The sequence below is a fragment of the Astatotilapia calliptera genome, chromosome 7 (genome assembly GCF_964374335.1).
Source record: "Astatotilapia calliptera chromosome 7, fAstCal68.1, whole genome shotgun sequence".
In the NCBI taxonomy this organism is placed as follows: domain Eukaryota; kingdom Metazoa; phylum Chordata; class Actinopteri; order Cichliformes; family Cichlidae; genus Astatotilapia; species Astatotilapia calliptera.
In genome coordinates this window covers 41,725,088-41,752,709 of record NC_137428.1, presented here as the reverse complement: position 1 = coordinate 41,752,709, position 27,622 = coordinate 41,725,088, and the positions used below count along the sequence as shown (strand labels likewise).

The 27,622-nt window shown below is 45.1% G+C and overlaps 1 protein-coding gene across 3 annotated transcripts; it reads right to left on the bottom strand.

Annotated features, from left to right (window-relative positions):
- Window positions 1–404: 404 nt before the first annotated feature.
- Window positions 405–27,444, bottom strand: LOC113026317 (fibroblast growth factor receptor 1-A-like). 3 transcript variants are annotated; one of them, XM_026174965.2, is made up of 17 exons: window positions 26,673–27,444; window positions 16,921–17,049; window positions 14,594–14,698; window positions 14,343–14,515; window positions 14,139–14,262; window positions 13,806–13,996; window positions 13,515–13,659; window positions 13,231–13,433; window positions 11,763–11,908; window positions 11,310–11,431; window positions 10,916–11,026; window positions 10,623–10,813; window positions 9,415–9,537; window positions 9,261–9,331; window positions 1,873–2,010; window positions 1,356–1,461; window positions 405–858 (listed from the first exon to the last, which is right to left on the bottom strand). In XM_026174965.2, exons 1-17 carry the CDS (start codon window positions 26,788–26,790, stop codon window positions 763–765), a joined length of 2,292 nt encoding a protein of 763 aa, XP_026030750.2. In that variant the 5' UTR covers window positions 26,791–27,444; the 3' UTR covers window positions 405–762. The 3 variants fall into 3 exon arrangements, with proteins under 3 accessions (XP_026030750.2, XP_080159807.1, XP_026030751.2); XM_080303681.1 differs by having other exon boundaries at window positions 13,243–13,433; window positions 14,594–14,695; window positions 26,673–27,443; XM_026174966.2 differs by having other exon boundaries at window positions 13,243–13,433; window positions 26,673–27,441.
- Between the last annotated feature and the right edge of the window lie 178 nt (window positions 27,445–27,622).

The following is a 27,622-nucleotide window of genomic DNA, read 5'->3' as shown; positions in this document are numbered from 1 at the left end:
TTCCTCTCTGTGGGAGCAAAACACCATGTTTGTGTGAGCCATGATGAAGACTCTCCTCATCAATGGGGCCTCCACTTCTGAGGCCGTCCTTCTGCGCCACACCATCTCAAACCCAATATCATTCAAATATATATTCAGACAGAACTTTATAAGAAACCATTTATGAACGCGCTTGCAACCGATCCTCTCGTCTGCACCAGGATGATGTGATCAAAGTTATTACAGCTCAAACTAAAGCTGACCTTAGTTATTATGACGAAAAACAAAGACTAGAAAAAAAAAATCAATCATCAGAGACATTTTCTAATGTCCGTACTTCCTTAGACTCATCGTTTCACTTTCTGAGGAAACAAACAGCTGCTCATGAAGTTATTCTAAAGAATAACTCACATTTAATTCACAAAGCATTAAAAACTCTGGTATTTTAATATGTTAATCAGTTATTTTACAGATCCAAGAAAGAAAATCCATAAACGAGGCATTCAGGAGCATCAGGGAGATTTGAGTTTTACACATTTATACATTTATACAGACTCTCGCTCCCACCTTGACCCTTTCATGTCCCGTTTCTCAGATGAGACAAACTTTATGTACAATATTCACACTGAGGACATCTCGTCAGTCCGTGCTGTTTCCTGATCTCAGCTCAGTCCAGCTGTTCTTCACATCAGGCCGCAGCCAAGCAGCTCGTCCCAGGGCCACCACCGCCGTGCAGGAAATGGGAGGAAGATGATTCAGGAAGGAGAATGGCTCCCGGGAGGATTATGTGGAGATGGAGGAGTAAGCTGAGGAGGCGCTGACCGGGGAGTACTGGACCGGAGTGTACTGGATCAGAGGGACGGCCAGGTCCAGGTACTCCTGCAGAGGCAGAATCACACGTTAGAACAGGAAGTGGAAGCTCTGGAGACTTTAGCTCTGTCACATGACACCAAAACTCGCTTCTAACTTTTCTTTGTTCAACGTCACATCAATGCTCTCTCGCCAAGAGACCCACGCCGCTTCAAATAAATGAATACAATCATGACGTTTTTGAAAGTTCAAAGCAAAGCTGCAGTTCCTCTGATGTCCAGCAGAGGCTTCAGCACTGAGGCAGTCACACAGCTCTGCGTTAGCCAACTGCAACTAAGATGAGAGGAAACCAACACAGACTGTGGTATAAATTTCACAGGAGCTCACAGATAACTTTAAATTTACAGAAATAATAAAATATCTGTCTCAGTCTTCCTGATGGTTAGCGAGTGCTCCACCCATCAGTTAAATGTTTAAAGAGGAACGAGAGGGACCAACTGAAGAGAAACAGCTGAAGTGGAGGACATTTGCAGGTTTTACTCCTTAACAAAGAAACGACAAGTCACCTGGTTGGCCATGATGGAGACAGTTCGATCCAAATCCTCGACCAGCTGCTGGAAGGTCGGCCTGCGGGACGGGACGGCATGCCAGCAGTCCCGCATCATCAGATACCTGAGACCATGCAACACACGCTTTACTGCGCAGGTCGGATCAACACATCAACGAACACAATACCAAATAAAACAAAATATCCTCTTTTGATCACACATGTTTGCAGCTGTGTCTCTGACTTTGTGTTTCCTTATTTACATGAAGTCACGTGCGACTACACAAGCGACCTTCAGATTTGGCAGAAGGTTTGTTAGCTGCAGCTGTCTGGAGATACTTGTTTGACTAGTTTCAAGTGAATTTAGAGCATAAAAGTGGTAAATGTTGGATTTTTAAAGTCGGCTCATCCTCCAGGTCTCATGTTTTCAGATATTGGCATTTAATGAAGCTGTCTCTTCTGCTGAGTTTTCCAGGAATGACCGGCTCCTCTGCTTAAGTGTCAGACTGAAGTGTTTGATGTGATGATATACTCACAGCTCCTGAGGGCACGCCGATGGTTTCTCCATGCGGTGTCCCTCCTTCAGCAGCTTGAAGAGCTCCTCGACAGGGACGCCGGGGTACGGAGACCCCCCGAGAGTGAAGATCTCCCACAGCAGGACCCCGAACGACCAGCTGTGAACACAGAGATAAATGAGCAGCTCTGTAATTTTCTCCCAAATGTCACATGAAAATAACTCATAAAAATCCTCATTTATTAATAATTGAAATATTAAATAGCTATTTCTCTATTCCTCTATATCACCATTTCTATCTCTCTGCTTCAGCTGAAGACAACATCTGAACCATCAAACATGTAAACATTAACCCATGATCTTTAGCACCAACATCTAATTTCACACTCCATAGATCGGAGCTGTCAAACAGCTACTTGCTGCTTTAACATCACCTTCTGCTGGGGTGGAGGTCCACTCCAGGCTGGGATGAGTTTCACGAGTCGGAGGAGAGCAAAGCGGGTGATTGACAGACATTTGTGTCGAGCTTTGAGAGCAAAGTTGCAGATTTACAGCTCGTTCTACGTTCCTGCCCTCACCCGTGAGCACGAGCGTGGGAATGAGCTTCCAGAGGGGCTCCAGGGACGGGAGTTCAGGAGGAGCTCAGAGCAGATTTGCTCCTCCACATAAAAAGGAGGCAGGTTCAGCATCTGAACAGGACGCCTCCTCATGATGAGTTTCTGGTCTAATCGGAGGAGACCCCAGTGCAGACCCAGGACACGCCGGGCTGTAGAGGCGGGCGGACTGACCAAGTATCGACAGTATCGGTGGCAACACAGGTATTGGCATCAGATCAGTACTTAAGTTTGTTCAGTGTTGTACCCATTCATCAGACAACAGGCATGTCTGCAGCCACCTCCCTGCTCTGCTGTGATTAGTCGCCCTGCGGTCACATGAGCAGCACTGAGCAGAGCTGTGCAGGCTGCAGTGCGTGTAGAGCTACTTCACAGCTGTACATGAAAACACTGCAAACACGATGCTGCTGGAAGGAAACCCCTCACACACACCCGGCACAAAGGTCAGAGGTCACAGTACTTCAGACAGACAAAGAATATCCAAGTGGCTCACACAGAGGTGAAAGTGATGTTTCAGTCATGACATCAGTCATGACTGAGAGTTGAGAGTCAGCATCAGCTAATGTTAAAGTGTTTTTGGCCATTATACTATATCTCACAAAAGTGAGTACACCCCTCACATTTTCCTGTTTTATTGTATCTTTTCATAGGAGATATGACACTTTGATACAATGTAAAGTAGTCAGTGTGCAGCTTGTACTACAGTGTCAATTTGCTGTCCCCTCAAAATAACTCAACATACAGCCATTATTGCCTAAACCGCTGGCAACAAAAGTGAGTACAGCCCTAAGTGAAAATGTCTAAATTGTGCTTAATTTGCCATTTTCCCTCCCTGGTGTCATGTGACTTGTTAGAGTTACAAGGTCAAATTGGAAGGTGTCTTGAATTTGGTGTTATTGTGCGCAATACAAGTGCGCATGCGCCAACCAGCGTGCAGCCTGTTACAGTCGCTCCTGCTTTTCTCTTAGTTTAGCTCTTTTTTCTTACGTATTCTTTTTTTTTCCTGACTTGTATTTTCCTCCGTTTTCTATCTCTTACTCAATCATGTGGATTGAGAGAGTTTTTGTTCTTCTGGTGGCCGTGGAACTGTTACTTTTATCATGGAACGGGACCGCGGCACATCTCCTACACGCACGGACTGTTTACTCCAGAGATCAGCTGATCGCCCTGATGCCGGCCGGCTCGCTGGCCAGGCCCGCAGAAGTGCCCGCAGAAGTACCAGCTGAAATTTGGAGGAAAACACATCGGGGATGCAGAGGTCAAGGACAGAAGAGAAGAAAAAAGGTGACGGTGAGACAGCGGAGGCTCGAAGCGAGGAGGAGGTTTAAACCGTGTCTGCCGTCTATCGTGATGGGAAATGTGCGATCGTTGGCAAGTAAAATCGACGAGCTCTCATCACTGGTACGGAGTCAGAGGGAATACCGAGAGTGTAGCCTGATGTGTTTCACCGAATCATGGCTGCACCAGGTCATTCCCGATGAGAATGCTTCCGTGGAAGGCTTCCACACTGTTCGGGCGGACAGGGACAGCATCGCTAGCGGTAAGCGTAAAGGAGGTGGGCTTGCTGTTTTAGTTAACAACCGGTGGTGTAACCCTGCCAACATAACAATCAAAGAAAGGATTTGTTGCCCGGACACTGAACTGTGTGCTGTTGGACTCAGGCCGTATTATTTACCCAGGGAATTCTCTCACGTCATCTTGGTGGCTGTTTATGTTCCCCCCTCTGCTAACCCCACAGCTGCATGTGACACTATCCACTCTGCCATAGCTCGGCTACAGACTCAGCACCCGAGTGCCTTTATTGTGATCTCGGGTGACTTCAACCATGTATCACTGGACAATACACTACCAACATTCAAACAATATGTGGACTGTCCCACCAGGGGAGAGAAAACTTTAGACTTACTGTATGCTAACGTCAAGGATGCATACAGCTCCTCCTCCCTCCCCCCACTTGGTAGGTCAGATCATAACCTGATTCACCTCACCCCCCGCTATGTGCCAATTGTGAGGAGGGAACCTGTGACCACCAGGACTGTTAGGAGGTGGTCAGAGGAGGCAATAGCGGAACTACAGGGCTGTTTCGAGGTGACCGACTGGGAAACACTCTGTGAGCCTCACGCCGAGGACATCAATGGGCTTACTGAGTGTATCACAGACTACATAACTTTCTGCACCGACTCCATTGTTCCAGCTCAGACTGTTCATTGTTACCCAAATAACAAGCCGTGGGTGACTAAGGACATCAAAGCCCTCCTCAACAACAAGAAGAGGGCTTTCAGAGGGGGCAACAAAGAGGAGGTGAGGAAGGTCCAGGTGTTACTAAAGGACAAGATCAGAGAGGCTAAGGACAATTACAGGAGGAAGCTGGAGTGGAAACTCCAGCAGAACAGCATGAGAGAGGTGTGGAGGGGCATGAAGACCATCACTGGATTCAGGCCAACCAACAGCAGGGGAGCTGAGGGAGGTGAGAATAGAGCCGACGAGTTGAATCTGTTTTTCAATAGATTCGACACCACAGTGTCTGCTCCCACCCCCACAACCTCACCTGCAGTCAGCCTGGAATCCAGAGCCACACCACTGTGCCAGCCTCTCTCTTCACATGTTGCCTCCTGTGAGATTCCTGACACCCCTCCCCCACCCATCACCTTCACTCAATACCAGGTTGAGATGCAAATGAGGAGACTTCACTCAGGCAAGTCTGCTGGACCAGACGGAGTGAGTCCCCTTGTCCTCAAGGCCTGTGCCCCCCAGCTGTGTGGAGTCTTTCATAAACTGTTTATGCTGAGTCTGAGTCTGCAGAGGGTCCCGGTGATGTGGAAGACATCATGCCTCGTCCCTGTACCAAAGACGCCTCGTCCCAGTGGCCCCCAGGATTACAGGCCCGTGGCACTGACCTCCCACATCATGAAGACCCTGGAAAGGCTCATCCTGGACCAGCTGCGACCCATAGTAAGACCACATCTGGATCCCCTTCAGTTCGCTTATCAGCCTCGTCTCGGAACAGAGGACGCCATCATCTACCTGCTCAATCGTGTCTACACCCATCTGGACCAGCCGGCGAGCACTGTGAGGGTCATGTTTTTTGACTTTTCCAGTGCTTTCAACACCATCAGGCCGACCCTCCTGGGTGATAAGTTAGCAGCGATGCAGGTGGATGCTTCTCTGGTGTCCTGGATTGTTGATTACCTGACAGGAAGACCACAATATGTACGTCTCCCACAGTGTGTGTCTGACAAGGTGATTAGCAACACAGGGGCACCACAGGGGACTGTCCTCTCCCCCTTCCTCTTCACCCTCTACACCACAGACTTCAGCCACTGCACAGAGACCTGCCATCTTCAGAAGTTTTCTGATGACTCTGCGGTGGTTGGATGCATCAGCAGGGATGATGAGACAGAGTACCGGGCTGTGGTCGACTCCTTTGTCACGTGGTGTGAGCAGAATCATCTGCAGCTCAACGTGGCAAAGACCAAGGAACTGATCGTGGACTTCAGGAAGACCAGGAAACACTTGACCCCTGTTTCAATCCAGGGGGTCAGTGTTGACATTGTGGAGGACTATAAATACCTTGGAGTACACATTGACAATAAACTGGACTGGGCTAAAAACACCACAGCACTTTACAGGAAGGGCCAGAGTCGTCTCTATTTTTTGAGGCGACTGAGGTCCTTCAACATCTGCCGGAAAATGCTGAGGATTTTCTATGAGTCTGTGGTGGCCAGTGCGATCCTCTATGCTGTTGCATGCTGGGGGAGCAGGCTGAGGGTCGCAGATGCCAACAGACTTAATAAACTGATCCGTAAGGCCAGCAATGTTGTGGGGATGGAGCTGGACTCCCTCAAGGTGGTGTCGGAGAGGCGGATGCTGTCCAAGATAAAGACAATGTTGGATAACACCTCCCACCCACTCCATGACATGTTGGTCAGTCACAGGAGCACGTTCAGTGAGAGACTGAGATTACCGAAAAGCACCACTGAACGACACAGGAAATCATTCCTGCCTGTGGCCATCTCCCTGTACAACGCATCCACTTAACACACTGTTTGCTGCTACAGCTACACATGTTTCTTTTCCAACTATTTATTTATAAGTGACTTATGTATGTATGTATGTATATATATGTATATATTGTACTATTCTTAGTTAGCGTATTGTCTGTCTTGTCTTAATGTTGGTTTAAAATGGAGCACTGTAACAAAAAATAATTTCCCCCAGGGATCAATAAAGTATTCTGATTCTGATTCTGATTCTGATTATTGCTCTCACACTCTCTCATACTGGTCACTGGAAGTCTAACATGGCACATCAGGCCAAAGAATTCTCTGAGGATCTGAAAAAAAGGATTGTTATTCTACATAAAGATGGCCTAGGCTATAAGAATATTGACAACATCCTGAAACTGAGCTGCAGCATGGTGGCCAAGACCATATGGCAGTCTAACAGGACAGGTTCCAGTCAAAACAAACCTCTCCATGGTCGAACAAAGAAGTTGAGTGCACGTGCCCTGCGTCATATCCAGAGGTTGTCTTTTAAAAATAGATGTGTGAATGCTGACAGCATTGCTGCAGAGGTTGAAGGCATGGAGGGTCAGCCTGTCAGTGCTCAGACCATACGGCACACACTGCATCAAATGGCTGTTGTCCCAGAAGGAAGCCTCTTCTAAAGATAATGCACAAGAAGGTTTGCAAACACTTTGCTGAAGACAAGCAGACTAAGAACATGGATTACCTGTGGTCTGATAAGACCAAGATAAACTTATTTGGTTCAGATGGAGTCAGGGATGTGTGGCGGCAACCAGGTGAGGAGTACAAAGACAAGGGTGTCTTACCTACAGTCAAGCATGTTGGTGGGATTGTCATTGTTTGGGGCTGCATGAGTGCTGCTGGCACTGAGGAGCTACAGTTAATTGAGGGAACCATGAATGCCAACATGTAACTTACTAAAGCAGAGCACGATCCCCTCCCTTCAGAAACTAGGCCACAGGAAGGATTCCAACATGACAACAACCACAAACACACCTCCAAAAAGACCAGTGGCTGGCTAAATAAACTGAGGGTAAAGGTACTTGACTGGCCAAGCATGTCTCCAGACTTAAACCCTATTGAGCATCTGTGGGGCATCCTCAAATGGAAGGTGGAAGAGCACAAGGTCTCTAACATCCACCACCTCCATGATGGAGGAGTGGAAGAGGATTCTAGCAGCACCCTGTGAAGCTCTAGTGAACTCCATGACCAACAGAGTTAAGGCAGTGTTGGAAAATAATGATAGTTACACAAAAAATTGACACTTTGGCCCGAGTTTGGACATTTTCACCTAGGGCTGTACTCACTTTTGTTACTAGCGGTTTAGACATTAATGGCTGTGTGTTGAGTTATTTTGAGATTACAGCAAATTTACACCGTTATACAAGCTGCACACTAACTACTTTACATTGTGTCATATCTTTAATGTTGTCCCATGAAAAGATACAATAAAATATTTCAACAAATTTAAGGGGTGTACTCACTTTTGTGAGCTACTGTAGCTGTTACTGTAGCAGCATATTTTCAGCTCACTGAAGTGTGTTAAATCATTTTTTAAATAATTATATATATATATATATATATACACACTCCAAACATGAGCTATGAAATACGTCTGTGCTGACTGTCCGCTTTGTTTCCAGCCTGCAGCACAGTTAAACTACAGACGCTGAGATAGACACCTCTACATTCAGCTCAGTTTCAAAATAAAAGCCAGAAGGTCTGTTTTACTGTGTTAACTTCTTAGTTTGAAAGTAAAAGTCACAGTGATTTAATGATCTTTTCGCAAACTGATGATGGTTTGTCATAAATCAGTACGCACCGCGCTCCCCGACATCAGCTGCCTCTATAAGTTAAATATATCGGCATCAGTAATATTAGCCCTGTATTTACTTTGTATCACATAGCACTACTGGGGAGGAGGAGGAAGACAGAACGGGGTCTAGGCATCTCTGCTGAGACTGCTTCTCCCTACCAGTGTAAATTATTTTAAAAACACACATGATATTAAGGAATTGTCCACAACTTTACCTATGGAAAAAATTACTTACGTTATCAAGGGGAAACTACCACTTTTTCAAAACATCTGGGGTCCCTTTATGCAATATATGGGAAATATGGATCTTGGCAGTATGGTGGATGGGGCAGATGGGGTGTAAATGTTGGTGGTCCTCTGCAGTTTCCTAAATTAATCTCTTTTATACTTGATCTTTAATGCTGTGTGAATTGTACATTTGAGTTTGTAACTTTGAACCATGCACAATAGTGTAACCGAGTTGATGTTGAGCAACCCTTGGAAATAGAGAAGCTTTTTTATTTATATTTATATATATATATATATATATATATATATATATATATATATATATATATATATATATATATATATATATATATATAATTATTTTTTTTTTTTTTTTTGGGGGGGGGGGTTGTGTTTTCCTTTTCCTTTGTTTGACTAAGTTATTATTTACAGGTGATATAGTTTGTACTTCCACTTAACTGTTGCTCTCTAACATCTTATAAGTGTCTGATTTGCAAGGGAGGGCGATTGACTGTTATACAATAATTTAGCTGCCCTGGATGTTTCCTTTGCTGTGGAAGTACTCCAATTTCTGTATGTAATTTTGAAACGCAATAAAGATATTGTTGGAAAAAAAAAAAACACACATGATGTGATGAGCTCAAAAAACAGGAAGCCGTAAAATGCTGTAAAATCACAGGAAGAGGAAGTCTTGGTTCAAATGCTCGGTAGGCTTCAGAGGACTCACACGTCACTCTGGTGTGTGTAGATTCGGTCAAACAAAGCTTCCGGCGCCATCCACTTCACTGGCAACCGACCCTGCGGACACAATCAAACCCAAAGATCAGCACCCTGTCACCTTTGGCTTTCACCCCGCCAAAATAAAAGTCTGTCCAACTTACATTGGTGGTCTTCTTGTAGTAGTCGATGTGGTGGATGTCTCGAGCCAGACCGAAGTCGGCGATCTTCATTACGCTGTCTTCGGTGACTAGAACGTTCCGGGCCGCCAAGTCTCTGTGAATGCACTGAAGCACAGGGGAGGGTCAGCCTTTACATCATGACACCGAGAATTCAACCGACAACCCAATGCACTCACAACACAGCTACCCCCCTCCCCCTTTTATTCTTAAAGAATAAAGGCTGGAGACTGTTACGGATTCAAATATTGGGGATGGATACAAGAGGAAAACCAAAATAACAACACTGGTCCGGCCGGGTTGAGTCAAACGATGATTTAATGATCACACGTGTGGGAGATGGACACTGTACGCAGACAGCATCAGATCTCAAAATGGTGGAGCATTGATCAAACTCTTATAGCCTCTATTGGCCCCCACCTAATCATAAAAGCCTAAACATTCACATGCTTTCTCTCACACAGCGCCTAAGCTACGACCTTGGCTCCCTGTTTATCTGCTCCTGCTGAGATGGGGCAGAAAACTCCAGTATGTTCTGTTCTCTTCTAATCAGACAAATAAGGCGATGACTTTCTGCGAACAGTATTTCTTATAACTCAGCAGTATAATGCATCATAAAACAATATCATTCATTCACAATAAATCAGCAGTCTAATGTAATGCAAATCAGTTTAACAAATGCAATAGTTACCACCTTCTTCTAATTCAGGAGAATAATGCAAACTAAAACTACATAATAATTCACAATCTTTAATTAGGGGTCTAACATGGCATAAAATAATATTATAATCCCACAAGACCCCTTCTGTTCATCCAGCTCCATATTTTTAGTAAGTTTGCACCAAGACCCAGCACAAGACAAAAAAATGATGATCAGTTATAATTGTAGGGTCTTTATCTCACAATATAAAACACCTGGAGGCACCTGTTACTGTGCTTGGTGCTACTTAAATGAAATGGAATTAAACTGAAGCACGATTCTTCTGAGCAGCAGAGTCCAGGCATAAAAGTATGGAGATGGGTGTACCTAATAAAGTGGCTGTGAGTATATTTCTGCACTGCGTGTGTCAGATTTCTCGTCAGACGCTCTGTGTTTACTGGCAAAAGAAAACCGATGCCCACAGAGTTCACAAGATCGTTCAAGCATGAAAAGGAGCAGAGTCTGCGCCCTGATGATGTAAAGTCTCTCTGACCTTCTTTGATGCGAGGTATGCCATCCCTCGGGCCACCTGGTACGCTGCCGACACCAGCTCCCTGACCTCCAGGCTGCCCAGTGACGCCTGCCTGGAGCTGCTCCAGTATTCCACCCCGACCGGCCGGCGAGCTCGCAGATACTCCCTCAGATTACCCTGCGCAGCGTACTCCACCACCACATAGAGAGGACCTGCTCCGGGTCATGGCGAACCCCAGGAGAATGAAAGAAACGCATTAATAGCAAATACTCACACGGCAGGAATTTAAAGACCTCAGACTTGGCGGTGCTCACCGTCCTGCGTGCAGGCGCCCACCAGGTTAATGATGTTCTTGTGTTTGCCGATCATCTTCATCATTTCCATTTCAGAGATGAGGTCAGACAGATCCTTCTCCGTGGCATCGGCTGCACGTAGCAACAACACGTAATCTTTCAGCGACAACCTCAATGTCATGCCCCCTGCAGCTCACACTTGCACAAGTTTCCACATTTATATTTGGAGCTCTGCTGAGACTTCACTGAGCACCACCACAGTCAGAACTTTACTTCCTTATAAAGTAATTTGCATTTATTTTATTAGGGGCACACACACAAGCTGGAATGGAGAAGCTAGGGTGGAGGTGGGTTGCAAAGAGGCAGCTGCAGGGGGCATCTTTCACCCTAAACTGCTGCCTGCAAGTTCTCTCACCTTTGAGCATCTTCACGGCGACTTTGGTGACCCGTGTCGGTTTGTTTTTGTCGATCCCGATGGCCTCGGCCAGAACCACCTGACCGAAGCAGCCTTCGCCCAGAGGCTTCCCCAGAGTCAGCCTGAGGACGACAAACAAACGGTCAGCAGATACAGGAGCACGCTGATCTCACGCTCACTTTCATTATATTTAAACCTTAAGAACAGACCGAGAAGATGAGGCTGACGTAATTTCAGAAACATGCTGTGCAGCTGACAGTGAGCTCTCCAACTCAGTCTGTAAGCTGGTTGTTTGGTCGTGTTAGTGATAGGTCAAAGGTCACAGAGACAGGCAGGTTACATTAGAATGTAACAGATGAAGAAATAACAGTGCAGTCTTTTCCCTGATGTCAATTGCTGCAGCAATCTCAGGTGCAGATTGGGAGGGGCGAGGGGCAGAAAAGGCGTGGTTACCGGTCACGAGGCAGCTCCCACGCAGGGTCGTAGGGAAGTTCGTACTGGGATGCGCCCACCAGGACGGTGGTGGCCGCGCTGGAGAGACGAGACTGACGCATCAAACACATCCCCGATTGCAGTGAGGACGACGACTCGACTGACACCTGTGGACGCAGAATTCAATTCTATTTTATTTATACAGCACCAAATCACAACAACAGTAACCTCAAGGTGCTTTATGTTGTAAAGTAAAGACTTTACAATAATACAAAGGAAACAAAAAAATAACCCTATGACTCCTGTGAGCAAGCGCTTGGCAACAATGGGAAGGAAAAACTTCCTTTTAACAGGAAGAAACCTCCAGCAGAACCAGGTTAAGGGAGGGGCAGACAGTTGGGGAGGAAGATGGGACAAAGACATGCTGTAGAAGAGAGCCAAAGATGAATGATAACTAATGATTCAATGCAGAGAGGTACAAACACATGTGAGTAAAGAAACACTCAGTGCATCATGGGAATCCCCCAGCAGCCTACACCTATTGCAGCATAACTAAGGGAGGATTCACGGTCACGTGATCCAGCCCTAACTATATTCTTTATTAAAAAGGAAAGTTTGAAGCAGTGCTGTCAGCGTTAATCTCGTTAGAATGATGCTAACGCCATAACCGCATTAATGCAGCAGATCTCCGTTAGCGAGTTAGCGCGGATCGCCCCATGCATGGGGCTGCATCATGGTGCAGCCATGGGCTAACAGAGATTTGCTGCGTTAATGCAGTTATGGCGTTAGCATCATTCTAACGAGATTAACGGTGACAGCGTGAGGAGCAGGATTTTGAATTCTGGATTTAACAGGGAGCCAATGAAGAGAAGAAAATATAGGAGAAATCTGCTCTCTCTTTCTAGTTCCTGTCTGTACTCTTGCTGCAGCATTTGGGATCAACTGAAGTCTTTTCAGGGAGTTTTTAGGACATCCTGATAATAATGAATTACAGTTTTTATTTGCCAAGGTAATGCCATCCAGAGTAAGAATGGAAGGGAGTCTAAAAGACACATTGATGGTTTCGAGGTAGTAATTACTGAAGTTAACTCAGAAAGATCAACTGGAGAACAATACTAAACAAATATCAATTGTAGTGAAAATAGCTGTAGATAACGTGAAATGTGAAATGATTCTGAGTAATTTTATCTATAATAGTTAAAATTTTATTTGTGAAGAAGTTCATGAAGTCATTACTAGTTAACTTACTCAAGGGATGGTTGGCTCAACAGAGCTCTGACTTTTTTGTCAGCCTGGCTACAGTGCTGAAGAGAAACCTGGGGTTGTTCTTATTTTCTTCAATCAATGAAATAGTAAAATGTTCTGGCTTTGCAGAGCAGCAAACTATTTCTCCAGGCTAAATGATGATCTTCTAAATTTGTGATACGCAATTTCCTCTCCAGCGCGTTTGAGAGCACATCTTAAAAAGGAGAGAGCGAGGGCGCCTCACCTGTCTCCTCACCTGTCTCTTCAGAGGCATGCTCTTGGCTAATTTCTGCACGACCAGCTGGTTGCTGAAGTCACTTTTCTTCGGCACACAGCAGAGCCTGCAGATGACTGCTGTGGCGGTGAGGACGACGATGATGAAAAACCCAAGGCAGTAGATGAAGATCTCCAGGTACGCCTGCGAGGTCAGTGGGGAGGGCGGAGGGTCTGAGGAGAGATCACATCGGGAACATTAACAGAGATTTGAGCTCGTTTCTGTGCGTGGCAAACCTGCGAACCTTCACATACCATCGACCACAGTGAGCCACGCAGAGTGGTGCGACACCCCAATGGAGTTGGCGGCCAGGCAGGTGTACTCTCCAGAGTCTTCCAGAGTTACACTCCTCAGATTCAGCACCTCCATCTCTCTGTCTGTGGTGTTCATATTAGCAGTCTAAGAGAGACAAAGGGAGCGGCGCTCCTGGGATTATTCATGTTGATGTAAAGCGCTGCTATCCAGGCAGCACACAGGTATCCCCTGAGGTGTGATCGGGGAATAAAGGGAACAAGTTTGACTACATTTATATCAGCTTTCCATACTTTGAGAACACGAGCGTAGGGCAGTCCGTCCGGTCCCACTTTGCTGCCATTGATGACGATGTGTTTGAGCCACTGGATGTGAGGCTGTGGGTCGCTGAAGACGCGGCACACAAAATCCACGTTGCTGCCAACCACTGCCGTCTGGTTGGCCGGCAGCCCGGCCTGCAGGATGGGCCTGTGAGGAGAGCGCTCTGAAACAGGTAGGATGGAGATAAAGAGAGAGGTAAAATAAGAGGACAAGAATGATGATTTGCTGTGTTTTTGTTCAGTTTGGAGGAATATGGGGTTTCACAGAGCTTCAGCTGTGCCTGAAATGTTCACCATCACTCTTACCGACTACATCCAGCTGGTAAGTGTGTCGCAGGCTTCCATATTCGTTCTCCACCACACAGGTGTAGTTCCCTTTATCAGAAGGAACCACTGACTCCATAATTAGACTCCACATGTGGTCTCTGATCTGAAGGACAGAACACAGGTAAACCAAAGGGATGAAAAGGAAAACTAACTCTGAAGCTTCCTCTGATGTCACAAACTCACCTTGTAGCCTCCGATTCGTTGGTCCTTCCTCAGCTCGTTCCCGTTCTTGTACCAGCGCAGGGAGGGAAGCGGATTTCCCATTGCTTGGCATCGAAACTTCACCGTTGTGCTTGCAGGAACGGCGTGAAGCAGCTTCTCCATCTTGTCTGGCATCACCCACTGCGGCTCCAGCGCTAATGAGGAGACACAGCCACGTAAGGATCGTGATTACAAACACCTGTCTGAGAGAGAGAGAGCAGTTTGAAGCTTACGCTGCTGCAGCTTCTCGCTGCTCGTCGACAGCTCGTCGGACAGCTTGTTTTCCTCTGACGAAGATTCGTCATCTTCTTCGTCTTCGGAGGATTTCACTGCGTCTGCTTTAAAATAAAAGGCAGTTTGTTTAAAACATGCAGCTTTTACAGTTCTGCATTAACCTCAATGACCACACATGATGTGTATCACAGGAAGATGACTGAGAGCATCTCAGAGGACATCAGACGCTCTGATTCCACATTCAGAAGAATAAACTAACATCCGCCCTTTTTAGACATGAATCGGAATCAAAACACTTTAGTAATCCCAGAAGCAGTGATGTCACAACGCTCCAAGACAGAACAGAAACTTTATACTATATAAAAGCATTCTAATTTTAAATATCCCAGTATGTTACACAAATCAAATATATGGTTGACACTGAGGTGCCCCTCTTGATGCTTTGATTCTGTGGAAAAGCTCATACCAGAAGAAGTGTAATGAAGTGTAATGCCAAAATGAATCAGTGAGATTTTATGGGAAACATAAGCTTGTGAAATGGGCACATTTAACATGTGGCTGAAATAAACTGCTAACTGTAAACAGGGCAACAGCTTTAGAAGACTTTCGTTCCAGATCAGGAGGTCAGTTTTCAACAAGACAAACCTACAGCAGCTGGTTTCAGACAGAGGACCGAGGCCCAGGGTCAGATAAAGAGGGATTATTATGAACTGTGAATCATGCAGAGCAGCTCTGGGAGAGTCTGAGAATGAAACCTGGAGCAGGAAGTGAGCAGAACAGTTTCAGCTTAAACACTTCAAAGAAATATCCTCAGCTGTTTCATATTCTCTGACCAGCGGTCACAAACAGAAAACCAAACCAGCATCAGGAGCCTGGAAGGCCTTCTGCTGTAGACTGATGGTGTAAGAGGCTCTGTGGCTCTGAAAGTACAGCTCCTGGTAAAGACATCAGAGAAGAACAGTGAGACAGGGCCGGGCTCGAGGGACGCTGTTTACGAGAAACCAGCTCAGGATCATTTTCTGTTACTGCGTCTGCCACAAGGAGGCGTGGCTTCAACCTGAGCCGAGCAAAACAAGAAACTACAGATTCAAACACTCAGCTGGAGTCCAGATGGTTGGACCGGCACATACCCACCCACATACACACAAACACACACACACCCACACACCACCCGAGGCAAGTGTGTTTGTTGTGTTTGTGCTGCACAGCGCTTCATGTGTTCTCACAGGGCCAGTCTGAGCGCTGTCCTCGCTCTCACCAGGAAAAAATCACTCTAAACGTTTTCAGATGCCTTGCAGCCACAAACAACCAAACCTTGAAAAGTCACTTTCCTTTTACAGAACTTCTCTCATTGGAAACTTTTAGGAGCTTTTATATAACATGGAGACAGAAACACCGCGACCACAGTCAAGATCAGATGTGAACGAGCCTCAAACAAAGGAGGGCGAGGCCCAAACAAGCGCTGCAGCACTTAAAAAGAGGCTAACGTACCGGCGCTGCCAGGAACCCGATTTATCATCAGAGCGCCACGCTGAGCACCAGGCTTTAACCATGAACTGTGGTTATTCAGATAACCACAGCCCTCTGCTTCAGGCTAAAAATAGTAATAAAAGCCAGTGACAGTGACATTAAAAAAAGCCAATTAAAAGAAACAAGTTATTGTGTCTCAGATTCTCTGTTAAGGAATATTTGTGAGTTTATAGCGTTTTGTTTTCATTTCAGTTTTTCAGAAAAGTGTTTATGTGTTTATCATAACTCCCACATTTAACAGCGTCTGAAGCTGCAGCCACGCCGAAGACACCCCGCTTTACTTCACTGCAGAAATTCACCTGCACATGCTTCAGTTTGGTTTCATAAATTAATAAAATGCATAAATTAAATATCCTGCTTCAGAGTCTCCAAGAAGAGAGATGCACTTCTCTGACAAATCTTCAACTGAATTTTAGTTAGTTTAGTAATATCTTCCTTAAACACCAGGGTCTTACAGCAGGGCTGTCACAGCTCAGAGCTCAGCCTCAGTGTTTACATGTATGAATGGCTCTAACTGCTTCAAGCCTCCATCAGGAGGCTACATCGTCTCGTTCCATGCTGGGATCCTGGATCCAGTTAAACTGAAATGCTAAAGCCAGCTGTCTGACTGTGAGGATTTGCTGCTGCTCGCTGGTGTCAGTTATACTGACGTGTCTGAGTTTGGGACATTAAACACTGCTTTAATTCTAGTTTAAATGAAGCAAACTCAGGTTAAACTGTAGGAGGTGTCTGAAAAGTGACTTTAGATACGTCTTTCAGTCATGGTGTCCACCCTCAGACCTCAGATGCTCCTCACCTGTGCGCGTGTCCTCTGTGGCTGGCCTGGACTGAGCCGGAGGGTCGTGAACCAGCAGAACTAGCAGAACCAGCAGGAGGCAGTGAGGGCAGGACATCGTGTCCAACACAGCGACGTGCTCCGAACACACTGCAGCGACAACAGACACACAATGTCAGACTTCCTGCTTTCTCTGAGAGTCAGACTAGTGCAGGTCACCAAGGATGGAAATCTGCCTGCTTCAGATATCTGTCAGTTTGAAGTTAAAAGGATACGTACTGTATGATGTGAATGATTGGTGAGCAGAAGAATCCGAAATGTGCAAAATGCTGCCACAGGGAGGGTTTGTTCCAGTTTTAAAAGTTTTTTTCTACCTTATAAAAGTTTAAAAATACAGAAAACAGTGCATCAACTTAAACTTAATACACTTTTTATCATTAATATCATTTAGTTTGTTTAAATGTACGATCGTAAAATGAAAACAGGAAGTCAATAAAACAAACGAGCTGTGATGAAACGTGAAAAGAAGATGAGTGAAGCTCACTCACATGCACTACAGCATCATTCATGTTTTGGCTACGGCTGCTGATGACCTTTGACCCCTCCGAGGTGACTCACACAGCACAAACTGCATACAATGATTGTGGTCATGAATAAACTTTCTAAAGCTCCAACCTCAACGCTCCGCAACATTTAGGAACTTTGTTTAAATTCCGGGTCTGTGCCAGGAAACCAACCAATTGAAATTAACTTCACCAATTTTGGAGTCTGATATCAGCCAGAGCTTTTGATGGATACCAGAAGAGTTTGGTTGATGTGCAGCTGCTAAGAGATATTTAAGCAAATATCAATGAGTGTGAATAGACACACTGCCAAAAGCGCGCGCACACACACACACACACACACACACACACACACACACACACACACACACACACACACACACACCTTGAGTGACATCCACCTGTCCATAGGGTTTAATATAACAGCTGAAGGGTTTCCACAGGTTTAGGAGTGTTTATGGGAATTTCTGACCATTCTTCCAAAGGCACATTGTGAGGTCAGACACTGATGTTGGAAGAGAATGCTTGGCTCTCAGTGTCTACTCTAATTTATTCCAAAGGTGTTCTGTTGGGTTGAGGTCAGAACTCAAGTTCTTCCACACCGAACTCGCTCATCCATGTCTTTATGGCTTTTGCACTGATGTGCAATCATACTGAAACAGGAAGCTCCATCCCCAAACTATTCCCTGTGCCAAACAGTTTGGAGGTCTGTAGCGACTAACTCGACAGAAAGTTCCTCTGTGCACTTTGATCCTCAGCATCCACTGACCCCGCTCTGTGAGTTTACGTGGCCAATCACTCAGTGGCTGAGCTGCTGCCGTTCCTAATCACTTCCACTCTGTTATAATCCCACTAACAGCTGACTGGAATATTTAGTAGAGGAAACGTCACGCTAGACTTGTTGCAAAGGTAACATCCTATCACAGTACCACGGTGGAGTTCACTGAGCTCCTGAGAGTGACCCATTCCTCCACAGATCTTTGTAGAAACAGTCTGCATGCCTAGGTGTTTGATTTTGTACACCTATGGGCATGGAAGTGATGGAACACCAATGATCTGGATGGGTGACTGAACACTCTTGGCAATATAGCGTATGTACCTGTGTGGATCAGAGAAAACCCAAACTTTTTCTTTAAAGTCGTTAAAGATGCATGCTGCACAGCTATTCCATTGGAAAAAGAACAGTTCAAAGGATGACCCTGACATTCATGCCTGAGGTGAGTAGACGAGACTGAAGGAGCTGAAGCAGCAGGAATGAACAGCTCCTCCTGACTGACCAAGACAAGCAGCATCTGACAGGACGCCTCCAGGCTCATTTGTTTCAGCCCCAACCAACCGGGATGAGACCCCCGTGTGAAGACACCATTCATACAACACACATACACACTCACACCAGCATTGTTGCACTGGGAGTCAAACAGTGAAGCATCCTGTCACTGAGGTCTTCGTGGCCCATCCTCTCTGAGTTTCAGAGCTGAGATGTGGTCCTGTGTGAGCCTCAGCTCCATCCAAAGTATCGCTGAACTCTGATTATTGTTGATTTTTATTGATTATTGTTGATTGTCTGTAATATCTGTGGTGCAGCTCTCTTCAGTTTTGGTGCTTTCTTTATTGTCTTTAACTAAAAAATCTTTAAACATGAAAACTGGATCCAGATAAATCTCTACGACTTCCTCTCCTCATTTCTGAGCCCGGATGATGACTTTTTCCTCAACCCAAGTGTGAACTCGGGTGTGATGGGTCAGCTCAGTCGAGGCAGTGCTGATGGATGATGAGGGTGGTTTCTTAAACCAGCCTGATGCTTTCATTAGGAGTCATTTTGGAAGCTGCCTCCACGTCACTAACATCAGTCAGAGCAGACCCTCTGAATGAAACCTTACCTGCACTAGACTGTGTACACCGTCTATCTGACACATCCACTCCCAAAACAGCTTCACCCTAACACCACCCTGATCTACAGCTTCAGCTCAAACACCACCCTAACCCTCTCCACTCCATTCTTACAGTCTGAACATCACATATTCTTATTTATGAGTGTTTACAGAAGGAACCGACTCACAGACACCTACACCACCTGCATCACCATCCACACCATCACAGACTCACAGACAGAATGATCATTTTAATGTGGTCAGAGGTAAATAACCTTAAAGCTTGAATCAGTGCCTGAGCTCGTGGTTACTCATGATTATTAGGGTTAGTCTAGTTCAGAAATATTCTTCATGCTATAATAAAAATATGGCGTGTGTGTCTAGAAACTTCCAGCTGCTCACATGAGAGGAAGCTGCGGTTCTCCTGCAGGGATCTGAGGATGGAAGGAACGATTTGGAGCTTTCAGCTACTGGCATGATGCAGAACCACCCTGTGTAGCTCCTGTCCTGTGCAATGAATCCAGTTTTAACTTGAAAAACTATTTTGGCTTCCTGCAATGACTGAGCATGACTAAGGCGTCTCCCTGGTGTCATGGTAACGCTATGACCTCAGAGAAACCCACCCGAGTGTCAATCTGACCCTGGCCAAAGCGAGGCTGACGCACCGGCACTGCCAGGAACCCGATTTATCATCACTGAGCCACGCTGAGCACCAGGCTTTTACCAATCTGGGATTTCTGAGACTAATCTGGTTGGTGGAGAGCGAGCAAACAGCCAGTCACAAAGCAGTGCGCTTCAGTCTCTGACACAAACTCCAAAACATGCTTCACACCCCATCAGACACCTGAAGTCACGCCTACTGCTCGCAAATTTCAAGATTAAAGCGGAGTGATGATGATGATGGTAGTGATGAGATCACTGTGAACCTGTTTACAGACACAAACAGGAACAGGAAACTGTAACAAGCTCCAACTACACCTTCACAGGCTCAGGTGTTCTGTTCTGACCTCACTGGTGATGATGACGGTGATGATGATGATTGTGTGTGTGCTGGCAAAGAGGAGGACTCACACACAGCCTGCAGCTGTCACTGACCCACTAACACAGAAAATATTAGGAACACCTGTGCCTAATAAGCTTTTGGTCCTCACACTGCAGCAAAGCCCAACCTGTGAGGGTCCCTGTGGTATCTAACACAGGACGCTAGCAGCAGATACTCAAATACTTCGAGTCCTGTGTACTGTGAGTCAGAGTACTGCAATTCAGACCTCTCCCAGTTCAGCATCAGTCTCTGCTCCGCTCTCAGCACAAGAAAAAGTGTGTGACTTCTGCTTTACACTGATCTACTCCACCCACACAAACCAACACCATCACAACTCTGGTGCCAGCCTCCTGATTTCAAACTAATCATTTTACATTAAACTGTTCATTTTTCTTCATGTAATAAAGCCTGAGACACACACACACACACACACACACACACACACACACACACACACACACACACACACACACACACACACACACACACACACACACACACACACACACACACACACACACAGTAAACCCCTGGTCGGAGCATCTGGTCCGGTGTGCGTGTCAGAGAGAGAGAGTACACCTGTACCTGTGAGCAGGTGAAGCTGTGAAGCTTCAGAGCCCTGCGAGTACAAACATATCTGAGCTGACCTCAGAATAGTGAGCCCCCTCCCTCCTCAGAGCAGTAGTACCTTTGTTTTTCGCAGTACTTACAGACACACAGATCCCGGTAGACCTCAGATCAGAGTACCTGTGGAGCTCCACGGTCTGCGGAGTTAGTTAGTACCGGGACTGGGCACCAACAGCAGCCTGCCCGCTATTCCGTCTGCGGCTCTAGTTCACGTTAAAGCCCCGGCGGAGTGATCCAAACTCCTCTTGCTCTTCGCTCTAGAGCCGCGCGTGCAGAGCACAGTCCCTCACGGTGTTTGTCGGCGCACGGTCAGCGGGAAGGCCCGCCCACAGGGGGCGTTTCTTACCCTCCTCCCCAGCGCACCGTGGAGGGCTGGTTTTAACGGTGCTGTGGGGACGCGTGTGGGGACAGAAAGGTCCCCACACTTGTAACTTCCAGCATGGGACATCGGGCTATTGGGTGTGTTTATAGCTAGGTTTAAGTTTGGTTTAAACATAGCCAGACTAATCTTCTAAGTGGCCCGGGTCAAACACTTGGCTCCCTCTTAGACACACAGAAAGAAAACAAAACCTTTACGTCATTGGATTAAGAAACTTCATCCGAAAGACTGATACGTCAGTGTTGTTGTGGTTGGGCTGTACAGTTTTACATGACCATTTACAGTTTCTGGAAATTCTGCAAAGTTTTGTGGCTTCAGTTTTGACTTCAGTGTGGAGACATGTTTTTACGAAAGTGTCAGATCTTCATCATCATCATCACCATCATCATTATCTTTATTTATAAAGCACTTTAAAAATAACCACAGATGACACAAAATGCTGTACATTAGAACTAAATAATCACAATTATAAGATATAAATAAAAGCCAATTTAAAAAAAATTCATTAGTTAATAAATTATTTAATTAAAAGATAAACTAAGTCTCACTGCAGTCAAAAGCCAAGGAATAAAAATGGGTTTTAAGTAGTGCTGACAGCACTAGTTTTAAGATGTGTTCTAAAAGAGGGCTCTCTATTGTGCAAGGGCAAGTTATTCCATAAGTTAGGAGATCTGTCTCACAGCATTAAACTGTTATTTATGAAGTGAGTGTTAAAAAACAAGTACAGTTTAAATCCATGTTTATGTCATGTTACCTCTTTGGATCACTTTCCTGTGATCATAATCAGCTGTTTAGTCTTGCCTCAGTTACATCACCATAAGCTCTCACACAGCCAAGCTTCAGTCACTTCAGAGCCCTTCACACTGATTTAAATTCTCTCCTGGAAGCCTAAATTACCTTAAAGTTGACCCAAGTCTTCACTTTTTGATTTTATTATCTGCTCGATAGGCAGTGTTGGGGAGTAACGGAATACATGTACCACCGTTACGTATTTAAAATACAAAATATGAGTAACTGTATTCCGTTACAGTTACCGTTTAAAAAGGTGGTATTTAGAATACAGTTACTTTGTTGAAATAAATGGATTACACTGCAGTACTTTCCTGTTTCATATTGTCGCGGGTCAGGACTGTTTGGGTTTTGTTTGACAGCTACGTTCTGTTATTGCAGGCGGCAGCGTTATGGTTGCCAAGGTTACAGGGTGACACACTCTCTCTCTGCGACTGTGTGTTTCCTGGGTGAGAGAGAGCGCCTTTTTGTTGTTGTTGTTGTGCTAAGCTAACAGGCAGAATGCTACAGGCATAGCCCTAAAGAATGTAGCATCATGGGCAGTGTAGTCCGTGCTGCAGGGAGAATGGACTGCCATACACGTTATGGGTCTGTGAGCAAGAGAGGGAGAAAAAGGAAAACTACGGGCTGTCATCGAACAGAAACGGGAGGTGGAAGCATGTAAATATAATAATTACCACTGCAGCCAAGAAGAGTGCCTGACGAGCCCAGTTGAAAGTAAGCTATTAAGACTCGACTGTCGTGTTTTCCTCCAAAACAATAAGTTCCGTTGGAACCTTTCAACGCCTCTCTCTGTCTCTCGCAAGCAAAGTTGACCCACACAACAAAGTAAAGCTATTTTTCGGCTACGAGCCCAACACGGAACCCACGGTATTAGCCAGAGGTCCCTTTACTACGGTTCGGAGCCGCGGACTTTCAGTAATAGTAATAAATCACATTCATGTAGTTGTAAACAGCTGTTGGTCTTCCATGGTCTCTTGTGTTCTGGGGGCCTCTGGATGTCTGGAGTTTTGATCTCCTCCATACCTGCTTCATACCCTGGAGGACGGGGCTGTGGCTCCCCACACTCCCTAGCAGATCGTTACATGGAGAAACCTTTGGAATACAAGCATGCTGATCCACACAGGTGTACACACGGGTATTCACAGATGCGGACTACAGCTTTCTTGGCTGCTGCCTCAAAGCACATTGTGCGCTGTCTATCTTGCGTGCTGCACAATATCGTTTATTATTTAGTATCTACTGATATCTACTGCTAGCTAGTTTATTGTGATGGTGCTGTTTTTTTTATTATGTTGCTCTTTGTTGTTTGCTTTCTCTTCTGTTTTTTTTCTCCATACAGGTGACCCGGGTGTTTTTTTTTTTTTTTGTTGTTTGGTTTTTGTTTTTTTTTTCTTTCTTCCCCCCCTTCTCACCGTCTCTTCTCTCCTTTGGTTTTCTTTCTCTCCCTCTCTTTCTATCATTCTTTCTCCCTGTCCTATCCCCCAGTCATGTCTGTCCCGTTTGTAGCAACTGAAAATAAAATAAATTCATAATTATAATAAAGGTCAATCAAATGGACCAATATGGCAAGGCCATGATGATCCACTTGGTAAAATAAATCTGCTTGGCATCTTTCTTGGCCTTAAGACAACAATTCTGATGGCTAAAGATCGAAACGGGACACAAAAAAACAAAAAAACAAAACAAAAAAAAAAAAAAAAAAAAAAAAAAAAAAAAAAACACAGCATGATAATATCTTAAGTAATCCAAAGTATTCAGAATACGTTACTCTCATTGAGTAATGTAACGGAATACGTTACAAAATACATTTTGGGGCATGTATTCTGTAATCTGTAGAGGAATACATTTTAAAAGTAACCTTCCCAACACTGTGGATAGGAGCTTTACATTTTGTCCCCGCAAAGTCACTGCAAACTGACTGTCCCCATAACACTGATAAACACCTACACTACACACACTCACACAGATGGTTTCCATTGTGAATTCATTGGCAGATTGGTATAATGTGTGTTTGAGAGTGTCAGGCTGTGAACAATGACTCTGACTGTGTGTGTGTGTGGGGGGGGGGGGGGGTGGACAGAGGCAGTATTGTGAGTCCATCCAGTCACACAAAGTAAGGTCAGAGTTATTAGAGGAGTGGGCAGGATGGATGCTCCACTGTCATAAACATTTGGGAACAGCTCATAAATCAGAGTATTCACCATAACAATGCACTTACGTCTTTTTAGATAAAAAGCCGTTAAAAAAAAACTACTTTGTGAAAGTACTCCTGTTCTAGTGTGGCTATAAGCATTTTACCAGAAAGTCTCCAGCCCAAAGTTAAAGATAAAGACTTACATTACCATTAGCATATATTAAATATTTACATATTTTAAATGATCTATTCTTTCCTCTCTGAGGGCTGCAGGCCCTCTTGTTTTTATCTTATAATAATAATAATAATAATAATAATAATAATAATAATAATAATAATAATAATAATAATAAACTTTAATTATAAAGCACACTTGAAAACCAAGGGTATGCCAAGGTGCTTAACAAGTAACATAGAGAACAGAAGTTAGATAATAGAAATAGGACCAAACAAGTACTAAGTATGCAAGCAGGTAGCTGTCACTGATACATAGGAAAGCAACAGGTACAGAGCAAACAAGAAGTTAAATGAGCATAAAAGTGCATAATATAAAATCATAAAAGAAATATTAACTAGAGGGAAAGGCAAGATTGAATAAGTGGGTTTTTAGTCATGATTTGAACAGTGCAATGGAATCAGATGCGCGGAGGTCGAGAAGAAGGGTATTCCACAGTACCGGGGCAGCCAGAGCAAACACACGGTCACCCCGGGACTTCAGCCGAGATCTGGGTTGGGTCAGAAGTAGTTGAGTGGCAGATCTAAGTGTTCTCGCAGGAGTATGTGATTTGAGAAGTTCACTAAGATAACTTGGCGCTAATTTATTAATAGTTTTGAATGTAAGGAGTTATATTTTAAATTGAATACTGTACTTTATGGGCAGCCAATGCAAGCTAGCTAGAACAGGAGTAATAGGGCAAAATTTCCTGGTACCAGTCAAGAGGCAGGCTGCTGCATTTTGGACTGTTTGCAGTCTAAGAAGAAGAGAAGAGGGAAGACTGTAGCACAAGGAGTTACAATAATCCAACCTGGAGGTCACAAAAGCGTGAATAAGCTTCTCCAGGTCCTCATGCGGAACATAATGCCTAGCCTTAGAGATAAGGCGCAGTTGGTGGAAGCTAGATCTCACTACAGCAGACACTTGCTTATTGAGTTTGAGCAAGCTATCCAGCAGTGCAATGCGCCGCAGCGCGCGTGCACAAAAAGGTCCAAACGCAGACTCAAGCGCTAGCAGAAAATGACACTTTATTATAACAACAAAAGGCAACCCGGGAAAACCAGAGGAGCAAAACGAGGAACTAAAAAACCCGGGGAAACAATGACGCGAGGAAGCTGGAATCGGGACTGTGGGAGGCTGCAACAGAAAAGGAAGAAGATTACTAGGGAGCCGGGAAGCTCCAGGATCTTGGACAGGAACGAAAGTTTCTCTTATCTTTGGTTCATTTGCAGGAGCCAGCACAGGTGCTGATATCAGGTGCTTTCCAGGTGCTTCAGCCACTGTTTGTAGTCCCACTCACTGATTCCTGTCCTTATATGTTAGAAACGGCATCTCCTCCACCTCTCAGTACTCTCCACAGACTGTATATAAAGGACGCACATGTGCTTCATGTGGGATGGACTTGACTGCAGACCGATTGGCTAACCGTGCATGCTTTTAGCTACAAACATAAGGCCTGGGGCCAGAATTGGCCTGCCAAAGAATTCAGTCTGACCCAATGTATGGCTTTCAAAAATGTGAAGGTGGCCAGAAATTTTGGTCTTTGAACTGTTTTTATAAGTTTTACAGCTTTTCTCCTGACAGTAACCTCAATCATGGTCAAATACACCAAAACAACAAAGTAATAGATGTAAATGTTTAAAATTACTGTAATTTTAAACAGTTACTGAGCTCAGACATCAGCTGACAAGCAGGATCATTTACTCACAGACTACACAGTCAAACCACAGGAGTCACCCCCTGCTGTTGTTGTGCGGTATTTTCTGTTGTGTTGCATTCAGGGCCCATGGAAACCATACAACCTTGCAGCTCCAGTCTGACTTATGGTTGTGTCTTTTTAGATCAACACAGAGACGTTTTGGACTTAAAGTTCACTTCAGAAGGATTTAGGTTAAACATGTGGACCAATGAAGAAGAGCATCTCTGACCAGAGCTTTACTGACCCACAACACAGCATGTGCTAGTCTCTCAGTGAAGGCACTGAAAGTGTGATATGGCCACTGTCCTGTCAGCTGAGACAGTATGGTCAGCACTGTACTGAGAGACAGATGTTTGATTTTTCCTGTCCTAACTGTATAACTTTGCTGTGCTCATTCAGAAAAATCCTCTGAATAACCACAAAAAGCTCTGAAAGTGCTAAAAGCTGCTGACCTTGGATCGAAGCCAGCAGTGAGAAAATTCCTGTATCTATAATAGAAGCCACACAGGAGACGAGGGAAGTTTTCTCTGGATGGTGTCCATGCATTAATGCCCTGCAGGGTTGAGGCATCCTGAGGAGGATGTGGGTTTGATTCCTGGTAAAGTGTGGTCACGGGGCTCTCAGTGGTTTCTCTGCACCTGCTTTACAAACATAGGACGGACTTTGGACTTCACAGCACTGGTTAATGTCTGACTGCTGGTTAATAAAAAGCTCCGCAGTCACAATATGCAAGGTTCATATCCTCTCTCTGTGCATTACTCTCTTCTTGCCTGAGCCAACTTGTTTTCTCAGCATTACTTATGTTCTTTTACCTGAAGAATCTGGATAAACTGAGCTTTTAGCCCAACTTTAGTTTAAAAAAAAAAAAAAAAAAAGTCTGCAGTGGAGCCCTAAAGAATAATGTGTAAATATGTCTCCTTTAAACTGAATCCGGTCATGTTTATGTATCCCAGCTGTGTTCCTTTCATGGATAACATCAATGAATTGCTCTGCCAGCCTCTCTGAGTCAGCAGTCAGTCCCGCAGCCTGGCCACTTGGATCCAGTCATTATTCTGGACTTTGCCTTGAGAGCCAGAGCAGCCCCAGGCCCAGCCCGGCACTAACTACCGAGCCTGTCAAACCACACAGTCAGACCCACCCAAACCCAGAGCCAAACCAGAGCACACCAGAGCCAGGACGCACCAGGCCAAGAGGAAAACGAAAAAGGCACCAAAGCACAGGATGAGCGTGCACTCTGCTGCAGGTCTGCAACACTTTTCTGAGCAGGAAAAAGTGTTTGTGGATGATCAGGAAAACTCGGCAACACCCTAGTTCATGATCCAAGAAACTAAACATTATGAAACAGTACGTTTCCACACTTACAGTAAAGCAGTCAGAGGTGGAAGCAAAGTACACTTACCTG

Bases quoted from the DNA above. Each gene is read 5' to 3' on its own strand.
- LOC113026317 (XM_026174965.2), bottom strand. From the start codon at position 26,790: ATGCCTCAACCCTGCAGGGCATTAATGCATGGACACCATCCAGAGAAA. The intron at 11,432-11,762 runs GTAACCACGCCT...TGTCGTCCTCAG, and splicing joins TGGGAGCTGCCTCGTGACCG to GCTGACTCTGGGGAAGCCTC. The intron at 9,332-9,414 runs GTAAGTTGGACA...TTGTGTCCGCAG, and splicing joins ACTACAAGAAGACCACCAAT to GGTCGGTTGCCAGTGAAGTG.